This window comes from Trachypithecus francoisi, unplaced genomic scaffold (assembly GCF_009764315.1).
Source record: "Trachypithecus francoisi isolate TF-2019V2 unplaced genomic scaffold, Tfra_2.0 Lachesis_group1, whole genome shotgun sequence".
Lineage (NCBI taxonomy): Eukaryota > Metazoa > Chordata > Mammalia > Primates > Cercopithecidae > Trachypithecus > Trachypithecus francoisi.
The window spans coordinates 135,971,070-135,991,480 of NW_022681454.1; the positions used below are offsets into that span (position 1 = coordinate 135,971,070).

The following is a 20,411-nucleotide window of genomic DNA, read 5'->3' on the forward strand; positions in this document are numbered from 1 at the left end:
TGCACAAAGTTCTTAGCATAGTATAAGTACACAGCACCGAGTAAGTTATTCAATTAGTGATAGCTGATATTATATTTTAACAATAGAAATCGTTTTCAAATCTACTATTTGCCCTCAACTTTAGAGGGCACCTTTTCACATCACAATCAGAACTGTTTGTGTTACTTCCTTGCATAAAAAGCTTTAATGAGGCCGGGCGCGGTGGCTCAATCCTGTAATCCCAGCACTTTGGGAGGCCGAGATGGGCGGATCACGAGGTCAGGAGATCGAGACCATCCTGGCTAACACGGTGAAACCCCGTCTCTACTAAAAAATACAAAAAGCTAGCCAGGCGAGGTGGCGGGCGCCTGTAGTCCCAGCTACTCGGGAGGCTGAGGCAGGAGAATGGCGTAAACCCGGGAGGCGGAGCTTGCAGTGAGCTGAGATCCGGCCACTGCACTCCAGTCCGGGCGACAGAGCAAGACTCCGTCTCAAAAAAAAAAAAAAAAAAAGCTTTAATGACTCCCCATTTGTCTAAAAGGAAACTTTGACATATGCTTTAACACTCTTTGAAATATAACCCCAACCCACTTGTCATGCGCTAAATTGTGTCCCCCAAAAAGATGAAGTTTTAACCCCTAGTTTCTGTGAATGTGACCTTACTGGAAATAAGGTCTTTGCAGATGATCAAGTTAAGACAAGATAATTAAGGTGAGCCCTAACCCAATTTGACTATGTCCTTACAAAAAAGGGAAATTTGGACTCTGAGAGACACAAATGGGAAGGAAAAGGATGGAAAGACCCAGGGAGAACATCATCTACAAGGCAAGGAATGCCTGAGGCTACCAGAAGCTAGGAGAGAGGCATTAAAGAGATTCTCCCTCATAGCCCTCAAAAAAAAAAAAAAAAAAAAAGCAACAACAACAACAAAAAAACTCTATCAACACCTTGATTCCTAAATTCTGGCCTCCAGAACTATAACACAATAAATTTCTGTTGTTTAAGCAACCTAGTTTACAGTACTTTGTTATAGCAACCCCAGAAAACTAATATACCACCTTCCTACCTTATTTCCTTACATTACTTAACATAAATTGATTAGTGGCATTGCTTCTAATTCCTAAATGTGAACATTTCCAAGACTTTTGTTCATGTTACTTTGTAGCCTTCACATCTGTCCAAATCCTTTTCATCTACTAAAGGCTTTTCATCAAGTGCCAGGGAATCTTCTATAATCCTCCAATCTGAATTAATTTTTCTATCCTACGTATTTATAGAACAAGTTGTTTGCATAATATTACCACTGTTTATTGTCCTACATTATAATTATGTATTTACATATACAACTCCTTGACTGGCTATTAGGATATTTGAGAGCAAGAGTTATATCGTAGTCAATTTTTATATCCTCCTCAATAACACATGCTTCATATAAACTAAAGTGGCATTTAAATACAGATATTTGTAGCTTGACTCAAAGAATAATAAAGTCAACAAATCTTAATATTAACAGGTATATATAAGTTCAACATTTGCTCATATATGGAGGCAAGTAACCTCATGAGCCTTTTTTCTGCCAAATGATAGAGACCAGAGGACACTGCATGCAGCTATTCAGATAATTATTGCCATGTACTATGTAGAAGAGTAGCTATTTTTATGGGAGAAAAGGCGATAGAAGAGAAGAAACCAGGAGTCTTTGCTTAAAAATAAAATAGTAAAAATAACACATGTAAAAGGTTATTTTACTTAGCATTACTTTGCTCAAGTCACCATGGATCTTAGCACAAGCCGTCTAATTCCCTACAAGCTAGGGTACAAATAAAAAAAAATACAGGAAACACAGTTAAATTTGAATTTCAGAGAAACACTGAATAATAACTGTAAGAATGTCCCATGCAATATTTGGGACATACTTAAAGTAAAAAGTCATTTGTTGTTTATCTGAAATTCAAATTTAACTGGACATCCTGTATTTTATCTGGCAACCCTACTCTAAGTACTAACAGTGATCTCAAAAACTTCCATTTAAGGAGAGAGATTCTTAGTTTAAAGAGGCAAGACAAGTGCAATGCTGCAGTGTTTACCTAGAAAGTGCTTTTATATGCACTCAGTCATTGCTCTCCAGGTATCAGAAGTTTCCAAAGACAAGTACAATGAAATGACTGAAAGTAGTGGTATTGTAATCCTTTTCTCAATGTACTTTAGGAATATACAGAAAGATAATAAAATTCAGGAGTATGTTAAAAGTACATAAATTTGTTCCACATTTTCTCTTTTGCGGTAGAGTAAGATCACCTTCAAAAATCTTATCAAAACTGAAAAATACCATTTGGCAGGCTTTAGGGAGGACTCATCTCCCCTACCTCTCCATGGTTTAACCCCAGAAACCACTCCAAATAAATACATCACTAGAATAAATAATGATGCACTTGCTATGCAAACCCAGTTTTAAGACAAGTCCCCTAAGCTAGATGTTCATAATGCCAAAAAAAAAAGAGAGAGATAGAAAACATACACCCATACTAACAAACATCCATACAATGAGAAACTATTCAGCATCAATTAAACAATTAAGGCAGTTAGAGCTATATACTAGCTTGGAAAAATATCCATGATACAAACAAGTGGGGGTGGAAGGAAGAGGAAAATCAGCCATAGAATAGTACTGTTGTCTGATTCCACTTATATATTTATTTTACATATACATTTAAAAGTCTGGAAAAAATACACCTCAAATTATTAACCTGGTGAGAGAGGTGAGCAGACAAAAGATGGACTTTCATTTTCTCAGTATGTCTGAGTTTATTGTTTTTTACAATGATCCTGATAACTAAGAAACATCAAAACACTTTTTTTCATTTAAACATAACAATTGGTACAAAAACCAAACCAAAACAAAACAAAAAAAACATAAAGCCAATAACCGGTAATTTGACAACTTTAAAAAGGAATCCATTCGCAAAATATAAAAGTTGTTGGAGAATCTGCCTCACCAGATGAAAATCTTTTTATTTTTCTAATGAATTTTCACAAATGTAAACATCCCTGTAACTACCATCACAGTCAAGAAATAGAACATTTCCATCACTCCAGAAAGTTCCCTCATACCTACTTTACCCGTCAATCCCCACCACCACATGTGCGTGCACACACACACATACACCCAGACCTAGGCAACCACTGATCTATCCCTATAGATTTCTATCCCTATAGATCTGCCTTTTCTCAAATTTTATATTGAAATCAACAGTTCTCTTTTGTGTCCAACTTCTTTACTGCTGATATTTATACACATTGCTGCATGTATCAATAGTTCATTTCCCTTTATTGTTGAAAATTCTATTGTAGATATATCAATTGCTTATCCATTTGCCTGTCTTCATATGGCTATAATGCTCCTATGAACATCCCTGGTCTTGGCTTCCCTTCCTTTCCATTCCATTCCATATTTACCTAACAGTCAAATTACCAGATCATATGGCAATTGTACATTTAATTTTGAAAGTACTCAAATAATTTTCCAAAGTGATTATATTACTTTACTTTTTTTTCGGGGGGGGATGAAGTCTTGCTCTGTCGCCCAGGCTGGAGTACAGTGGCGCAATCTCGGCTCACTGCAAGCTCCGTCTTCCCTGTTCACGCCATTCTCCTGCCTCAGCCTTCCGAGTAGCTGGGACTACGGGTGCCCACCACCACGCCCGGCTAATTTTTTTATTTGTAGTAGAGGCAGGGTTTCTCTGCGTTAGCCAGGATGGTCTCAATCTCCTGACCTCGTGATCCCTCGTGATACCTCGTGATCGCCTCGGCTTCCCAAAGTGCTGGGGTTACAGGCGTGAGCCACCATGCCCGGCCTACATTCTTTTTTTTTTTTTTTTTGAGGCGGAGTCTCGCTCTGTCGCCCAGGCTGGAGTGCAGTGGCTGGATCTCTGCTCACTGCAAGCTCCGCCTCCCGGGTTCCCGCCATTCTCCTGCCTCAGCCTCCCAAGTAGCTGGGACTACAGGCGCCCGCCACCTCGCCCGGCTAGTTTTTTGTATTTTTAGTAGAGACGGGGTTTCACTGTGTTCGCCAGGATGGTCTCGATCTCCTGACCTTGTGATCCGCCCGTCTCGGCCTCCGAAAGTGCTGGGATTACAGGCTTGAGCCACCGCGCCCGGCCCGGCCTACATTCTTATAAGCAATGTATGAGAGGTCTAGCTGCTCCTTATCCTTTCCAACATGTGGTATTATTCTCATCAATTTTCCTCGTTCTGTGTGTTTAGTAGGATCGTCTAGTGGTTTTAATTTATATTTCCCTGATGGTTAATAACATTGAGCATTTTTATATGTATTTAATGTTCCATTGATCTACACGTCTGTTGGCACACCAATACCACACTGCCTCAATTACTGCTGCTTTATAGAAAGTCTTTAAATCAGATGTGTGAGCCCTTCAACTTTGTTCTTAACCACAGTATGTCTTCCAATCCATAAACTTGGTACATCTGTCTATTCAGGTCTTTAATATGTCTCAACAGTATTTATAGTTCACTGTACAGAGGTCTTTTATATATTTCATTAAACTTTTCCCTATTTTTTTTTTTTTTTAAGACAGGGGGGTTCACTATCTTGCTTGAGCTGCACCTGAACTCCTGGGCTCAAGTAAGCCTCCCACCTCAGCCTTTAGAATAGCTGGGACTATATGCACATGCCAGGGAACCCAGCTGCTTTTTGATGCTCCATTAAATAGTACTGCTTCAGTTTCCAATTGTATATTGCTAGTATATATAAATAATTGATTCTTATACACTCACCTCATATCCTCTGGCTATTCTAAATTTATTAGTTCTAATAGTTGTGTCGATTTCTTAGGAATTTCTAGGTACACAGTTATATCATCTAGAAATAAAGACAGTTTTACTACTACTTCTCAAAGCTGTGAGTCTTTTATTTTTCTTGCTGCCTTGTAGTAATGTTGCCAGTGCAATGTTGAATAAAGATGGTTAGGACAGACATCCTTGCCTTGCTCTCAACCATTAAGTATGATGTTGGCTGTGGGTTTTTCACCGATAGACTTCACCAGGCTGAGAAAATTGCCTTTTATTCCTTGTTTAGAGAGTTTGTATAATTAATAGGTGTTAAATTTTGGCAAATGGGTTTTCTTTAACTGCTGATATAATCACCTAATTTTTCTCTTTCACTCTGTTGATATGGTGAATTACTTGATTCATTAAACTTACCTTCATGGGATTAAAAAAACTTGGTCATGGCATTCTACCGTTTATACACTGCTAGATTTGACTGCTAGTTTTTTGGTTTTGCTTTTTTGTTTTTTCATTGTTTTTGTTTGTTGGTTTGTCACCCAGGCTGGAGTGCAGTGGCACCATTACGGCTCACTGCAACCTCTACCTCCCAGGCTCAAGCAATCCTCCCACTTCAGCCTCCCAAGTACCTGGGACTACAGGTACATGCCACCATGCCTGGCTAGTTTTTTGTATTTTTTTTTGTAGAGATAGGGTTTTGCCACAGTGCCCAGGCTGGTCTTGAAGCCCTGAGCTCAAGAAATCCACCTGCCTTAGTCTCCCCAGTATAGAAATGGGGGTGCCCTGTGTGTCTGAGGCTGGTCTTGAACTCCTGTCCTCAAGTGATCATCCCACCTTGGCCTCCCAAAGTGTAGGGGTTACAGGTATGAGCCACCACACCAGGCCCAATACTTCTCTTAATATTAAATTATTAAATTATCAGAATATATTTAAGTCATATTTGGTAGTTTGCATTTTTAAATACATGACTACATTTTATATATTATTTTGAAAAATAATTTTTGCAACTATACTCATTATAGTTTACTATTTTGTGACATTTTCAGAAATAGAATAATCCTAATTGTATTAAATGTATTACTTTTACAATCAGGGGGAAAGTTACAAAGAAAGCCTAAAAATAGTGATAATAAAACTCCAGATACCTACCACTTTTTAAATATTTATTTTTTCTTCAGGTTCTGGGACTCTGATTACAAAATTTTGACAGGTCAGTTTTCATCCTATTCTACATTTTAGAATATATATACTATTATACATATACTATTATATATATATATGAATGAAACATTCCTGAAAAGCTTCTCCTAAGACAAAAATCTATCTTTCGAATACCACCATCCTCAAATCTCCCTTTGTAAAATCAAACCATGTTTCCAGTATTAGTGGCTTTTCTCTCTTCCTGCAATTCTCTTCCCCTAGATATTTCTATTGCCCCACCCCTCACTTCATTTAGCTCTAAACTAAACTTCACCATTTTGGTGAAGCCTTCCTTGGCTGCCCTAATTAAAGTACTCCCTACCAATTTCTCTATCCAACTCTAGTCCTGAATTATTTTTCATAACATTTATGAAATATTTATCCCCAGTGCCTAGAAAAGCACTTGATAAGACAGTTAAGTGGTGAATTAATATTTGTCAAAGGAAAACACGAATGAAAATAAATGGCCACTTACGCAACATAAACAAAAAACTCCCCAGAATAGTTTGCCCTACTCTGGGGCCATACTACCTGACATGCTCATTAAGGATATAGTCTTCTTCTGACTTACTTTATAAAATGTGATCACCCTATAAAACTACCACATAAATCACTAGTCAATAATAACTTGGTAAAGTCATTTAATTTATGAGATTCTTTCTTCCACGATAATAAGTTCTCCTGGCTGTGAACACTGAAGTTCCATGTAAAGAAGAAAAATATAAGAAGTATTCCAGAAACAAACTGTTTGTCCTCATTTCCCCCATATTAATGATACCTTTTAATCAACACAAGGTAAAGATATTCTGCCTATTGTTTTTGGTGGCTCCCCTCATAGGGTTAAAACAGAGCAAAACTATATGGCAGGAGAAAGCATTTGAGGAAAAAGCAATATTTAGTCTGGGTAATCTAGGAGGAGATGGCAGTTCCCTAATCCGTAATGTCTTTGGTGAGTCATTCCTGGAGGTGATCATACAGAAAGTGAATCTCGAGGGAAGAAATAAGACATTGACTATGGGAAGAAAGTATGTTCTGTAGCTGTGGCTTCTCTTAATGGACTTTGCACCAGTTTTGGATCTGAATACAAAAGAAACACAAGAGTTTTTGAGTCCACTGAGAAAAGAAAAGGAAGATCTTCACTATCCTATTCCCAGCGAATTTGCCCACAGCTGATCTAGATCTTAGAAAAATGAGCAGACATCAAGGAGGCAAAAAAAAAAAAAAGATTCCAGACTACAAAACACACAGACTGATGTCCTAACTTGTTTCTCAAGCATGCCATTATACCGTTATACTGTTAGCAAGCACGAGTAACACAGCATCTTTCACAGAAAATAGAGAAAACAGATTTTTTTTTTTTAAATATAGAAAACTCTCCATTTCCCCACCTCAGCTCTGAACAAATATTATCGGTTATTATGACAGCACTGTTGAATTATAATTTAGATCCCTTCCAATATTCCCTTTTTTTTTTGAGACGAAGTCTCGCTCTGTCGCCCAGGCTAGAATGCAAGTGGCGCGATCTCAGCTCACTGCAAGCTCTGGCCCCCGGGTTCATGCCATTCTCCTACCTCAGCCTCCCGAGTAGCTGGGACTGCAGGTGGCCACCACCACGCCCGGCTAAGTTTTTATATTTTAAGTAGAGACAGGATTTCGCAGTGTTAGCCAGGATGGTCTCAAATGCTTGACCTGGTGATCCACCCACCTCGGCCTCCCAAAGTGCTGGGATTACAGGCGTGGGCCACCACCTCTGGCCCCAATATTCACTCTTTACTGAATGCTGAGAATAGAAGCCAGGACCTGGAAGCCCCTATATTTCTAGTACTGTTATTTTTTATTCTCATCTAATTCTTCAATGTTATCAATAACAAAATAACCAAATATGCTAATGATTCAAAATTCTACATGCATACAATTTCAAAACGTGAATTCATTTTCTAATTATCTAAATTCGTAAGTGTTGATATGAGATTAAAATACAATGGATCTCCACACTGATTAAGATATACAATAATCAAGAAACAAAGATAATAAGTAAAGCACATACAAAATTCTAACTTAGAATGAATCTAATTTAGGTATTTGGGCATAGTATATACCAACATCATAATCCAAGACAATGGGTTTTATCAGGGATTTAAATTTAACTCTCAACTAATACTATAGTGTTCTTTCCATTTGTTTTCTCCCTCCAAGTTCATTCTAATATATGTATGTTCCAACAATTCACGTGAGCTCTGCAGTACCTTCCTTAATCTTCTATTACCTAAATTATAAGGATACACGACATGTACATGTATAATTTCATGCTTTGTTCATTTCTACTCTCAAATATCTATTTCCTATTAATTTCAAAATTAGTTCATGCACAAATTTCTATGAAGAAAATAGAAACGTAATTCATTGAATGCCTAACCTCTTGATTTTCTAATCCATTGCTGGAAAGCTCCAAAATAGTACCTCCACTGTCAACCACTGCTGATGTCATTGTTATTCCCTGAGGAAGCTTCAAACGCTATTAATCAATGAAATTAAAGGTTCATTGATGGTTGCCAGTGTTACAGGTTTGCATTATCATGTTTTAAAAGTCAATAGAGATGGAGTGCAGTAGATATCCAGAAATCCAGTCTTCTAAAGATGATTAACCAGAGACCCTAAAAAGAGGAAGAATTTGAAAAGTTATTTTAAAAATTACAGGAAGGACATAAATAAAGTGTAACTTATTTTGCAATCTAATTTTAACCCTGAACTAAGAAAAAGAAGATAGGCTTCTATATCCCTGTGTCAAAAGAGGGCAGTAATGAACATTCTGCCTCTTAAGAATTAGAATCAAGTTCATGAACATACTAAGTTCTTAACAAGCAATTGTACATAGGTAGTATTATGATATTCATATTCTAGGAAATAAAATGTTATAACTGTGCCAGGCACAGTGGCTCACACCTATAATTCCAGCACTTTGGGAGGCCGAGGCAGGCAGATCATGAGGTCAAGAGATCAAGACCATCCTGGCCAACATGGTGAAACCCCATCTCTACTAAAAATACAAAAATTAGCTGGGCGTGGTGGAGTGTGCCTGTAGTCCCAGCTACTCAGGAGACTGAGGCAGGAGAATCGCTTGAACCCAGGAGGCAGAGGTTGCAGTGAGCCAAGATCGCATCACTGCACTCCAGCCTGGCGACAGAGCGAGATTCCATCTCAAAAAAAAAAAAAAAAAGTTATAACTTTCTCCCTTTATAAAGATGTTGTTTTATTCCTGAAATTGTTAGTTTCTAGAAATGTTAAAGATCTCTTATTCATTTAATATATAAAATGTGCCAGACTGAAAAAACGTTGAAACCGATTTGCCTATTTAACAAATTAAAAGATTACTGATTCTTAAATATTTCATTCTTCTTTGCCTCATCTGGTTTGTTTGTTTGAACAATCAGAACTGTCTTTTTGCTTACGGCAGCAATCTCATTTTGTATTCACACTTTGAATACACTATGAATACAGGAACTGTATGTAAGACAGATTAATTTGAATTGCTTATATTTTCAAATAAAGTAGTTTAAAATTAAAGTAGTTACCACTTGGAATGCCTTTGATATTATTTTATCATACTTTCCTCAATTGTTTTGATATTAGTTCTGTCATACTTTTCCTCAATTATTTTGATATTAGTTCAAGATGCAATTTAGCAAATGGTTTCAAGTAATTTCTTAACCTCTTACATTTTTTCCCCTTCCTACATCATCTGGATTTATGCATTAAATTATTCCTAAAAAGTTACTTTTTATTTGATTTCATTTATGCGAAAATTTTCATACAGAGGAAGTATGGAGATTTATTACTAACAGAATTTTTCATGTCAAAAAGAATGCAGAAAAATCGAGCATATTTGAAAAGAAAGTATACAGTTCCCATAAATCATTCCATTAATATTATGCCCTTGTATTATGTTTGCCTGCTGGCATCATACAGATATGGAAATAAAACAATAAAGAATTTCCAGAAACTTCTAGAAAAATGAAATACCTGGAAAAAAGCAGAAATTTCATCCTACTGATCAGTACTATTAGCCTCCTTTTTGATCTTACAAACATAAAATGGAATAGAAAGTCTTTGTATCTTAAGAAGAAAAATTGATAAAATTCCACAGTCCCATCATACTATCACCCATATAAGGTAATATAAATAACTATTCCCAATATATATAATAATAGCAGAAATAAATGTTACTTACAGTTTGTATGTTAAGTAGTCTAAGCATCCTTCACTGTTTTCACAACTTCGGAAGAGGTAAAATCTGAACCAGCAGTTCTTTGGAACTACCAGCGGGAGGGGAAAAAAGACAGTATTAATATAATTATATTAAAAAGCACTATGCTCAAATAGATGTGTCTGAGATAGAAAATACTTAATAAAACAAATCACTTCCAAAGCCATATGTCACACATTCATATAAGGAATATAATAAATTATTTCCAGGTTTTTGAGAAATCAGAGCTTTTCTCAAACTTTAAATTTTAACTCACCACTACAAAACAACTATTGAGTGAGGACAGAACCAACGTATGAAGCCTATGCTCCATATTATGGGCTGCATTTTAAACAGGTTCTTGGTTTTTTTTCCTCCATTAGGCAAGTTCTAATAACAGGTTCTTACTAAGTGGTTACAGGCATAACCTCTGCTCCCCAGGAGTATAAAAATCAAGTTTGAAAAGTAAGACTAGCCCAAAAAACTACTATAAAAATTTTTAGAGTTGGGGTCTCACTCTTGTCACCAAGGCTGGATCACAGAGGTGAGATCACAGCTCACTGCAGCCTCAAATTCCTGGGCTCAAGCTATCCTTCTGCCTCAGCCTCCTGAGGAGCTGGGACTACAGGCATATGCCACCATGCTCAGGTCAGTATTTATTTTTAACTTTTATTTTTTAAGATAAGATATTGCTGTGTTACCCAGTCTGATCTTGAACTCCTGGCCTCAGGTGATTCTCCCACCTCAGCCTCCTGAGTCACTATTAGACATGTTCCTGCTATCTCACTCCACCGACTTAGCATCAGCGCCCATCCAAACATCCCAAGCCCTACTTCTAACTCCCAAGCCTCCTCAAATAATCCTCCTTCTTTCAAAGGCTTAAAGACTTAAGCACTTGATCGTAGGCCTTGTTCCATCAATTATTCCCTTTTTCCTTAACCTTCTCTTACTACCATTGGGCTCTTTTCCCTCAACATATAAGCATTTGCAAGATCCTCTCATCTTAAAAGTAGAAAAGTTGACTGGGCAAGGTGGCTCAGGCCTGTAATCCCAACACTTTGGGAGAGGGAAGCAGAAGGATCACTTGAGCCCAGGAGCTCCACACCAGCCTGGCCAACATAGGGAAACTCCTGTCTCTACAAAAGCGCGGTGGCTCACGCCTGTAATCCCAGCACTTTGGGAGGTCGAGGCGGGCGAATCACAAGGTCAGGAGATCGAGACCACAGTGAAACCCCGTCTCTATTAAAAATACAAAAAATTAGCCGGGCGTGGTGGCGGGCGCCTGTAGTCCCAGCTACTCAGGAGGCTGAGGCAGGAGAATGGCGTGAACCCGGGAGGCGGAGCTTGCAGTGAGCCGAGATTGCGTCACTACACTCCAGCCTGGGCGACAGAGCGAGACTCCGTCTCAAAAAAAAAAAAAAAAAAAAACAAAAAATAAAAAACTTAGCCGGGCCTGGTGGTGCAAACCTGTAGTCCCAGCTATTTGGGAGGCTGAGGTGGGGGGACCGCTTGAGCCCAGGAGGTTGAGGTTACAGTGAGCCCTGATCCTGCCACTGCACTCAAGCCTGGGTGACAGAGCAAGATCCTGTCTCAAAAACAAAAACAAAAACAAAGGAAAAGTCCTCTTCCATAATCCTGCATACCCTTCCAGCTACTGCTCCAGTTCCTTTCTTTCTCAGGTAAGTTTCTAGATAAGAAATCTTTTATACTTTGTCTCCCCTTTCTAATTCCTCAAGTACTCCTCCTTCTATCAAAGTTTGGCATCCATCCCCACTCAACTGAAACTTTTACTAAATTCCACTTTCAGAATCCAATGGATACATTTCTCTCTTCATAGGACTTGATGCCTCTGAAGCATCTGACACTGTTAATCACTCCCTTCTTGAAACTCTACCTTGAATTTATCTTTTCCCTCTCTGGCTACTCCCTTTCAATTCCCCCTTGCAGGCTCAACCCTCATTTTCAAGGAGACTGGGACAAGAGTACAAATGGAAGCCTACATACCATGTGTCTAAATATTTTTTAAAGTTCTAAATCAAGCTGTTAAATTATTATTCCCTCCTCCAATCTTGACTAATAACAACCTGAAAGGCCAAGTTCTATTTTTGAGTTCTCAGGCTCCCTTAATGTTATGTAGGGACATAGGAAGGAAAGTCCATACCCCTTCCCCTTGTCTGCAGCCAACTCCTTTTCTCTTCCCACCTTTAGCTCCACTTTATACTACGAAGGACTTCATATGCACACATATATAAAGCCTACAGGTCCAAGCTCTGGTCACATGACTGCAAACAGCTGCTCCTTGGCCATCCCTTAAACACAGGGGATCCCATATGTGTTGTACAGTCAGGAGAGGAGAGAATCAGAGGAGAGAGTTGTGAAGGGACACATAGGCAGGAAATTCTAGGATCAAATATTCAAGGATTAATCTAGAAAGAGACCAGGTAGACTAGTCACCTTGGCCCCCACAAAGTCTTCACTCTATGGGCACGGGTGTAGCTTCTGGAGGAAGACCACATGAGGACCTTTAAAGCATAGGTCTTTTGTTCCCAGTTGGCGAAGTCTTAGGACAGTGCTGCTCTCTGGTCAACCCTTACAGGTGGGTGTTTCCAAGATCCCATCCCTAGTCCTTTTCTCTTCAGATTGTTTACACTCTTTCTAAGGTATGAAAACTCCTACAGCTTCACTCAAATCTCTCTTCCAGATTTGCTACTCTACTTCACTGAAATTAGATAAGGTATACATAAATACCAAGCATTGATGCCAGGATAACCCAAGCACTCCACTCATTAATTCAATCACACAACAAATACTAAATGAGCACTATTATACGACAGCACAATTTTAGGTGCCTGGGTCCAGTAGTGAATAAAGGCAAAGTCCCTGTTTTTATGGATCTTATACTGCAGAGGAGAGAGAAAAAAATAAAATAGTATACCATACGTGTAGATGATGCTGAAGGCTAAGGAGTTAAATTAACCAGAGACAGGGATTATATGGCAGGGAGAGTTGCCAATTCAGATTGAGTGGTCAGGTAAGGACTCATTAAAAAAGTGACATAAGAGTAAAAACCCAAAAGTAGAAGTGAGTTGTGGCAATGCCTGGGGGAAGAGCCTTCTAGTCGAAAGAAATTCAACACCCTCAAGAGGATGTATGCCTGACTAGTTAAAGGATCAGCAAGGGAACCCAATACAGCTGAAGTGAAGTGAGCAAAAGGAAGAAAGAACAGTTGAAGAGGACAGAAAGGAAAGGGAGCCAAGTAGGTGCCCTGTGAGGACTTTGACTTCAGAGGGAAGGAAGGTTTTACACAAAAAGATGATCTGATTATTACAAGGATCATTCAGATGCTGGGTTGAGAACAGACAAGGGAACAAGAGCAGAAACAGGTGTCAGTTAGCAGGCTACAATAATATATGTTGTGCAAAAGTAATTGCAGTTTTGCCATTACTTTTAATGTAATGCAAACTACTTTTGCACCAACCTATAATTAAGATGAGAAGTGATACTGGCTGGGACCAGAGTGGTAGTTCTGGAGGTAGTGAAAAGTGATCATAGCCAAGCATGATGGCACATCCCTTTGTCCCAGCTATTCAGAATGCTGGGCAGGTTGAACCTGCAGTGATCCAAGATCTCACCACTGCACTCCAGCTTGGGCGACAGAGTGAGACCCTGTCTCAAAAAAAAAAAAAAAGTAGTCAATCTTTAGATATATTTTGCAGATAAAAGGATGACATTTACAAGCAAAATTGATGTGGATTGATTAGTATGAGAGAAAGAAAGAAACCAAGAATGAATCCAGGCTGGAGGATTCTCAGAAGATGATGGAGTAGGATATACCAGGAATCTGTATCCCTATCTAGACAACAATTGCACTGGCAGACTCTACCTAATGTAATTATTTTGGAACTCTGGAAGATACTAAAGGCTTGCAACCTCCAAGGGAAGGCTTGGACAATAAATTGTGGTTAATTTCGGTCATTCTAGCTCTCAGCACAGAATCAGCTACCCATCCCCCAACTCGAGGGTAGACAGCTGTGCATGTGTTCCTGGAACAGTGTGCATGCAACTTGTGAGGGCCATGGTAAGCAAAAAGGACTATTTTCCAAATATCGGGGATCTGTGCTCTGATCACTGATTATTGCTTCTGATCACAGAGGAGCACACAAAGAAATGAGTAGATATTATTGTTAAGCCTCTCCCCCTCTGGCTGAAGTCACTTCTAGGGGACTTAAAAGGCCAGCAAACCCCATTTTACTCTTTTTTCCCTTTTGAGAGCCACACATTAAAGACTAGGACATTTGGCTTGGCACGGTGGCTCACATCTGTAATCCCTGCACCTTGGAAGGCCAAGGTGGACAGATCACTTGAGGTCAGGAGTTCAAGGCTAGCCTGGCCAGCATAGTGAAACCCCGTCTCTACTAAAAATACAAAAATTAGCCGGGCGTGGTGGTGGGCGCCTGTAATCCCAGTTACTCGGGAGGCTGAGGCAGGAGCTTGAGCCCAGGAGGCAGAGGTTGTAGTGAGCCAAGATTGAGCCACTGCATTCCAGCCCGGGCAACAGAGCAAGACTCTGTCTCAAAATAAAAAATAAAATAAAATAAAGACTAGGACATTCAAAAACTACATATATGGAAAAATGTAGAAAGTGGCCACACAAGCCCAGGCTCAGAAAAGACCTGAGAAGACCTTAAATACACCTTAGGCTGATCCTTGCCACAGAGTCAGCCTACAAAAATTTAAATTTTAATTAAAAAAAAAAATCCCGCCCTCCCGAAGATGGCAGATTGGAGGTAGTGTTGGCATGCCTCTCCCAATTGGAAAGAAAAAATAGTGGGCAGAGACTCGAACTGTGAACTTTTTTCAAAGAAGCAATATAGGCACTTAACAGAAAAATGGAAAGAAATCACAGATCCTTTGAAAGAAGGGGCGGGCTGCAGTCTACACCATGAGCCAGGTAAAAAACTGTAAGTCCCCAGAGTATGAGAGAGAGAGAGATTACCTCCAGAGTATACACCCCCACTATGAAAACTGGAAAACCAGCCCACAGGGGAAGGCCTTAACCCCACCCAGTGCTCAAACTGATATAGGGAGCGGTGGAGAATATACAAGTAGGACCAGGAGCAGGAAGAGCCTTTTGTGTATTCCCAGTCTCCAACGCAAACCAAGGGAAGCTATTCCTGATTCTGTCACAGGGGAGTTCAAAGTTCTGCCAACTAACTCAGGCAGTGGTTGCAGGTTGAAAGAAGCTCCCAATTTGAAATTCAAAATGTAATCTCCAGTGGGGATGAACTGCCTTGGCCTGAACTGGGTGGACGAATGGGAAGTGTGCTGTAACCACAGGCACAGGAGCTGGGTGCTCTGGCATTGCCAGTGGATGAAAAGGCGCATGGCCTGAAAGCTGAGGTTCCTGTATATAAACAGCTTGGAATTTAGTTAGCTGCTCCTAGTGGACACTGTGAGTGAGAGACCTGCCCTGCCAAGTGTGTAGGAGCTGAATGAGACTTACTCCCACCTGCTACTCCCCACTCCCTGCATGAACTCTTCTGTGAAGTAGAGGTAGCTAAGCTCTTTCCTGAAACATTACCCCAGTGGCTAGGGTATGGCTCCAAAAGCCCAACATGGGTCTGTGCTTACACCACACATGCAGAGCCAAAGAGCAGGCCTGCCTGACCAAGCCCCCACCTGGCTTTGCCCCTCCACCTGCCCTGGTAGGTTAACACAAAAGACAGAAACTTTTGGGAGCCCTATGGCCTCACCCATCATCTGATAAACCAAAATACTTCCCATGGGTAACATAGGACAAGCACAAATCCCACCACTTCAACCACAGCTGGCGCTCTTTTGCACGCACCACCTCCTGGCTGGAGGCCTATATAGACACAGTTTATTACAGCATCTACAGGTAAAATAACATTGCACCCAGGAAGAAGAAAACTTATGAACGACCTCAGCTATCAGCACTGTCAGCAGTACCCTGGCTAACCAGGATGTCCGGAGTCTGTCCACATGACCAGTTTATTAATACTACAACCAGCATTTAAGAAAGACAACATACTATGGCTATTTACAACCAAGGAATCTCACAATGTATGTCATTCCCCTGTTACCTCTATGAGAGCTCATGCTGGCACACATTGCTGGGAGACCTGAGGACAGATAATATCACTGGATCCCTTGCAGACATTCCCCAGAATCAGCCTGGAATGTGGCAGCCCCACTGGGCAGCTAGACCCAGAGGAGCAGCAGTACTCACAGTCCTCTGGCTCTCAGGGACTTCTACTCCTAGCGGAAGGGGGACAGCACCATATCAAGGAATCAACCTGTTCTTCATTCTATGAAGTCAGTATCACCCTGATACCAAAACCAGGAAAAGATATAACAAAAAGAAAAGAAAACTACAGACCAATATACCTGATGAACACAGATGTAAAAATCCTAAACAAAATACTAGCTAACCAAATCAAATGGCACATCAAAAAGATAACACACCGTCATCAAGTGGGTTTAATCCCAAGAATGCAGGGATGGTTTAACATATGCAAGTCAATCAATGTGATGTATCACATAAACAATTAAAAACAAAAACCACATGATTGTTTCAATAGATGCAGAAAAAATATTCAATAAAATCAAGCATCCCTTTATGATAAAAACACCCAACAAACAAGGCACAGAAGGGAATTATCTCAAAATAATAAAAGTCATATATGACAAAGCCATAGCCAACATCATACTGAATGGGAAAAAGTTGCAAGCGTTCCCCCCGAGAACTAGAATAAGACAAGGATGCTCACTTTAATCACTTCTTTTCAACATAGTACTTTAAGTCCTGCCAGAGCAACCAGGCATGAGAAAGAAATAAAGGGCATCCAAACTGGAAAAGAGGAAGTCAAACTATCGCTGTTTGCTGATGATATGATCGTATACCTAAAAAATGCTGAATATTCCTCCAAAGACTACTAGATTTGATAAGTGAATTTAGTAAAATCTTAGGTTACAAAGTCAGTGAACACAAATCAGTAGCACTGCTAGACAACAACAATGACCAAGCTGAGAATCAAATTACGAACTCAATCCATTTTATAAAAGCTGCAAAAACTATATAAAATACCTAGGAATGTACTTAACCAAGGAGGTGAAAGATCTCTACAAGAAGAACTACAAACACTGATGAAAGAAATCATAGATAACACAAACAAATGGAAACACACCCCATGCTCCTATCATGAAAATGACCATACTGTCTAAAGCAATCTACAGATTCAATACAAATCCAATCAAAACAGCAACATTATTTTTCACAGATTTAGAGAAAGAAAATCATAAAACTCATATGAAACCAAAAAGAGGCTGAACAGCCAAAGCAATCCCAAGCAAAAAGAACAAATGTGAAGGCATCACGTTATCGGACTTCAAATTATACCAGGCTATAGTTAACAAAATAGCATGGTACTGGTATAAAAGCAGGCATGTGGACCAATGGAACAGATTAAAGAATCCAGAAATAAAACCAAATATCCACAACCAACTCTCTTCAACAAAGCAAGAAAAACATGGCCGGGCGCGGTGGCTCAAGCCTGTAATCCCAGCACTTTGGGAGGCTGAGACGGGCGGATCACGAGGTCAGGAGATCGAGACCATCCTGGCTAACACGGTGAAACTCCGTCTCTACTAAAGATACAAAAACTAGCCGGGCGAGGTGGCGGGCGCCTGTAGTCCCAGCTACTCGGGAGGCTGAGGCAGGAGAATGGCGTAAACCCGGGAGGCGGAGCTTGCAGTGAGCTGAGATCCGGCCACTGCACTCCAGTCCGGGCGACAGAGCGAGACTCCGCCTCAAAAAAAAAAAAAAAAAAAAAGCAAGAAAAACATAAATTGGAGAAAGAACACCCTATTTAATAAATGCTGCTGAGAAAACTGGCTAGCCACAAGTAGAAAAATGAAACTGGATCCCTATCTCTCACCTCATACAAACATCAACTCAAGATGGATCAAAGATTTAAATCTAAGACCTAAAACCATAAAAATCCTAGAAGATAACCTAGAAAAAACTCTTCTGGACACTGGCCTAGGCAAAGAATTCATGACTAAGACCCCAAAAGCAAATGCAACTAAAACAAAAATAAATAAATGGGGCCTAATTAAACTTAAAAGGCTTCTGTACAGCAAAAAATAATAATCAGCATCATCATCAGAGTAAACAGACAACCCATAGAATGGGAGAAAATATTTGCAAACTCTGCATCCAACAAAGGACCAATGTCCAGAATCCACAGGGAACTCAAACAAATCAGCAAGAAAAAAAAAAAATCCCATGAAAAAGTGGGAAAATGACATGAACAAATACTTCTCAAAAGAAGATATACAACTGGCCAACACACAAATGAAAAAGTGCTCAACATCACCACTAGTCATTCAGGGAAATGCAGATTAAACCCAAAATGACACACCATCTTACTCCTGGCAAGAATGGCCATTATTAAAAAGTCAAAAGCCAGGCCGGGCGCGGTGGCTCACGCCTGCAATCCCAGCACTTTGGGAGGCTGAGGCGGGCGGATCACAAGGTCAGGAGATCGAGACCACGGTGAAACCCCGTCTCTACTAAAAATACAAAAAAAATTAGCCGAGCGCGGTGGCGGGCGCCTGTAGTCCCAGCTACTTGGGAGGCTGAGGCAGGAAAATGGCAGGAACCCGGGAGGCGGAGCTTGCAGTGAGCCGAGATCGCGCCACTGCACTCCAGCCAGGGGGACAGAGCGAGACTCCGTTTCAAAAAAAAAAAAAAAAAAAGGCAAAAGCCAATAGATATTGGCATGGACTTGGTGAAAAGGGAACACTGATACACTGCTAATGGAAATGTAAATTAGTACAACCTCTATGAAAAACAGTATGGAGATTGTTTTTTGTTGAGACAGAGTCTCACTCTGTTGCCCAGGCTGGAGTGCAGTGGCGCGATCTTGGCTCACTGCAACATCCTTCTCCCGGGTTCAAGTGATTCTCTTGCCTCAGCCTCCCAAGTAGCTGGGATTACAGGCATCTGCCACTGCACCCGGCTAATTTTTTTTGTATTTTTAGTAGAGACGGGGTTTCACCATCTTGGCCAGGCTGGTCTTGAACTCCTGACCTCATGATTCACCTGCCTCGGCCTCCCAAAGTGCTGGGACTACAGGCGTGAGCCACCACGCCCAGCCAGAGATTTCTTATTTTTTATTTTTTATTTTATTTTTTTTTTTTTTGAGGCAGAGTCTCGCTCTGTCGCCCAGGCTTGAGTGCAGTGGCCGGATCTCAGCTCACTGCAAGCTCCGCCTCCCGGGTTTACGCCATTCTCCTGCCTCAGCCTCCCGAGTAGCTGGGACTACAGGCACCGCCACCTCGCCCAGCTAGTTTTTGTATTTTTAGTAGAGACGGGGTTTCACCGTGTTAGCCAGGATGGTCTCGATCTCCTGACCTCGTGATCCACCCGTCTCGGCCTCCCAAAGTGCTGGGATTACAGGCTTGAGCCACCGCGCCCGGCCTGAGATTTCTTAAAGAACTAAAAGTAGATCTACCATTTGATCCAGCAATTCTACTACTGGGTATCTACCCAAAGGAAAAAAAAGTCATCATACCAAAAAGACATCTGTACATGTGTGTTTATTATAGCACAATTCACAGTTGCAAAGATTTATAACTAACCATGTGCCTGTCGATCAATGAGTAAAGAACATGTGGTATATATGCACCATGGAATACTATTCAGCCATAAAAAAAGAACAAAATCATGTATTTTGCAGCAACAAAACAATATATGAACAAAATTAAAACACCAATAAAGAAACAGAAAATCTGAAAAGAAACCAAAAGGAAATTCTGGAGCTGAAAAGTATAATTGAAACGAAAAATTTACTACAGAAATTCAAAGGCAGATTTGAACAAGCAGAAGAGAATCAGTAAACTTGAAGACAGATACTAAAAGTTACTGAGTGTAAGGAACAGAAACAAAGAAAGACTAAAAAAAACTGAAAAGACCTAGAGGATCTGTGCGATGCCATCAAGCTGACCAACATATGAATTTTGAGGGTCTCAGAGGGAGAAAAAAAACAGAGGCAGAGAAAATATCTGAAGAAATATTAGCTGGGCCGGGCGCGGTGGCTCAAGCCTGTAATCCCAGCACTTTGGGAGGCCGAGACGGGCGGATCACGAGGTCAGGAGATCG

At 40.2% G+C, this 20,411-nt stretch overlaps 1 protein-coding gene across 8 annotated transcripts in view; it reads right to left on the minus strand.

The window, feature by feature from the left end:
* Positions 1-20,411, minus strand: part of ELF2 (E74 like ETS transcription factor 2) — a 130,688-nt gene that overhangs the window by 69,740 nt on the left and 40,537 nt on the right. For all 8 annotated transcript variants that reach the window (XM_033215286.1, XM_033215283.1, XM_033215285.1 and 5 more), the window contains 2 exons: positions 10,211-10,295; positions 8,399-8,636 (listed from right to left, as the gene is read on the minus strand). In XM_033215286.1, the coding sequence (XP_033071177.1) occupies positions 8,399-8,470 (72 nt within the window). In that variant the 5' untranslated portion in view covers positions 8,471-8,636; positions 10,211-10,295. The remainder of the gene's footprint in view (positions 1-8,398; positions 8,637-10,210; positions 10,296-20,411) is intronic.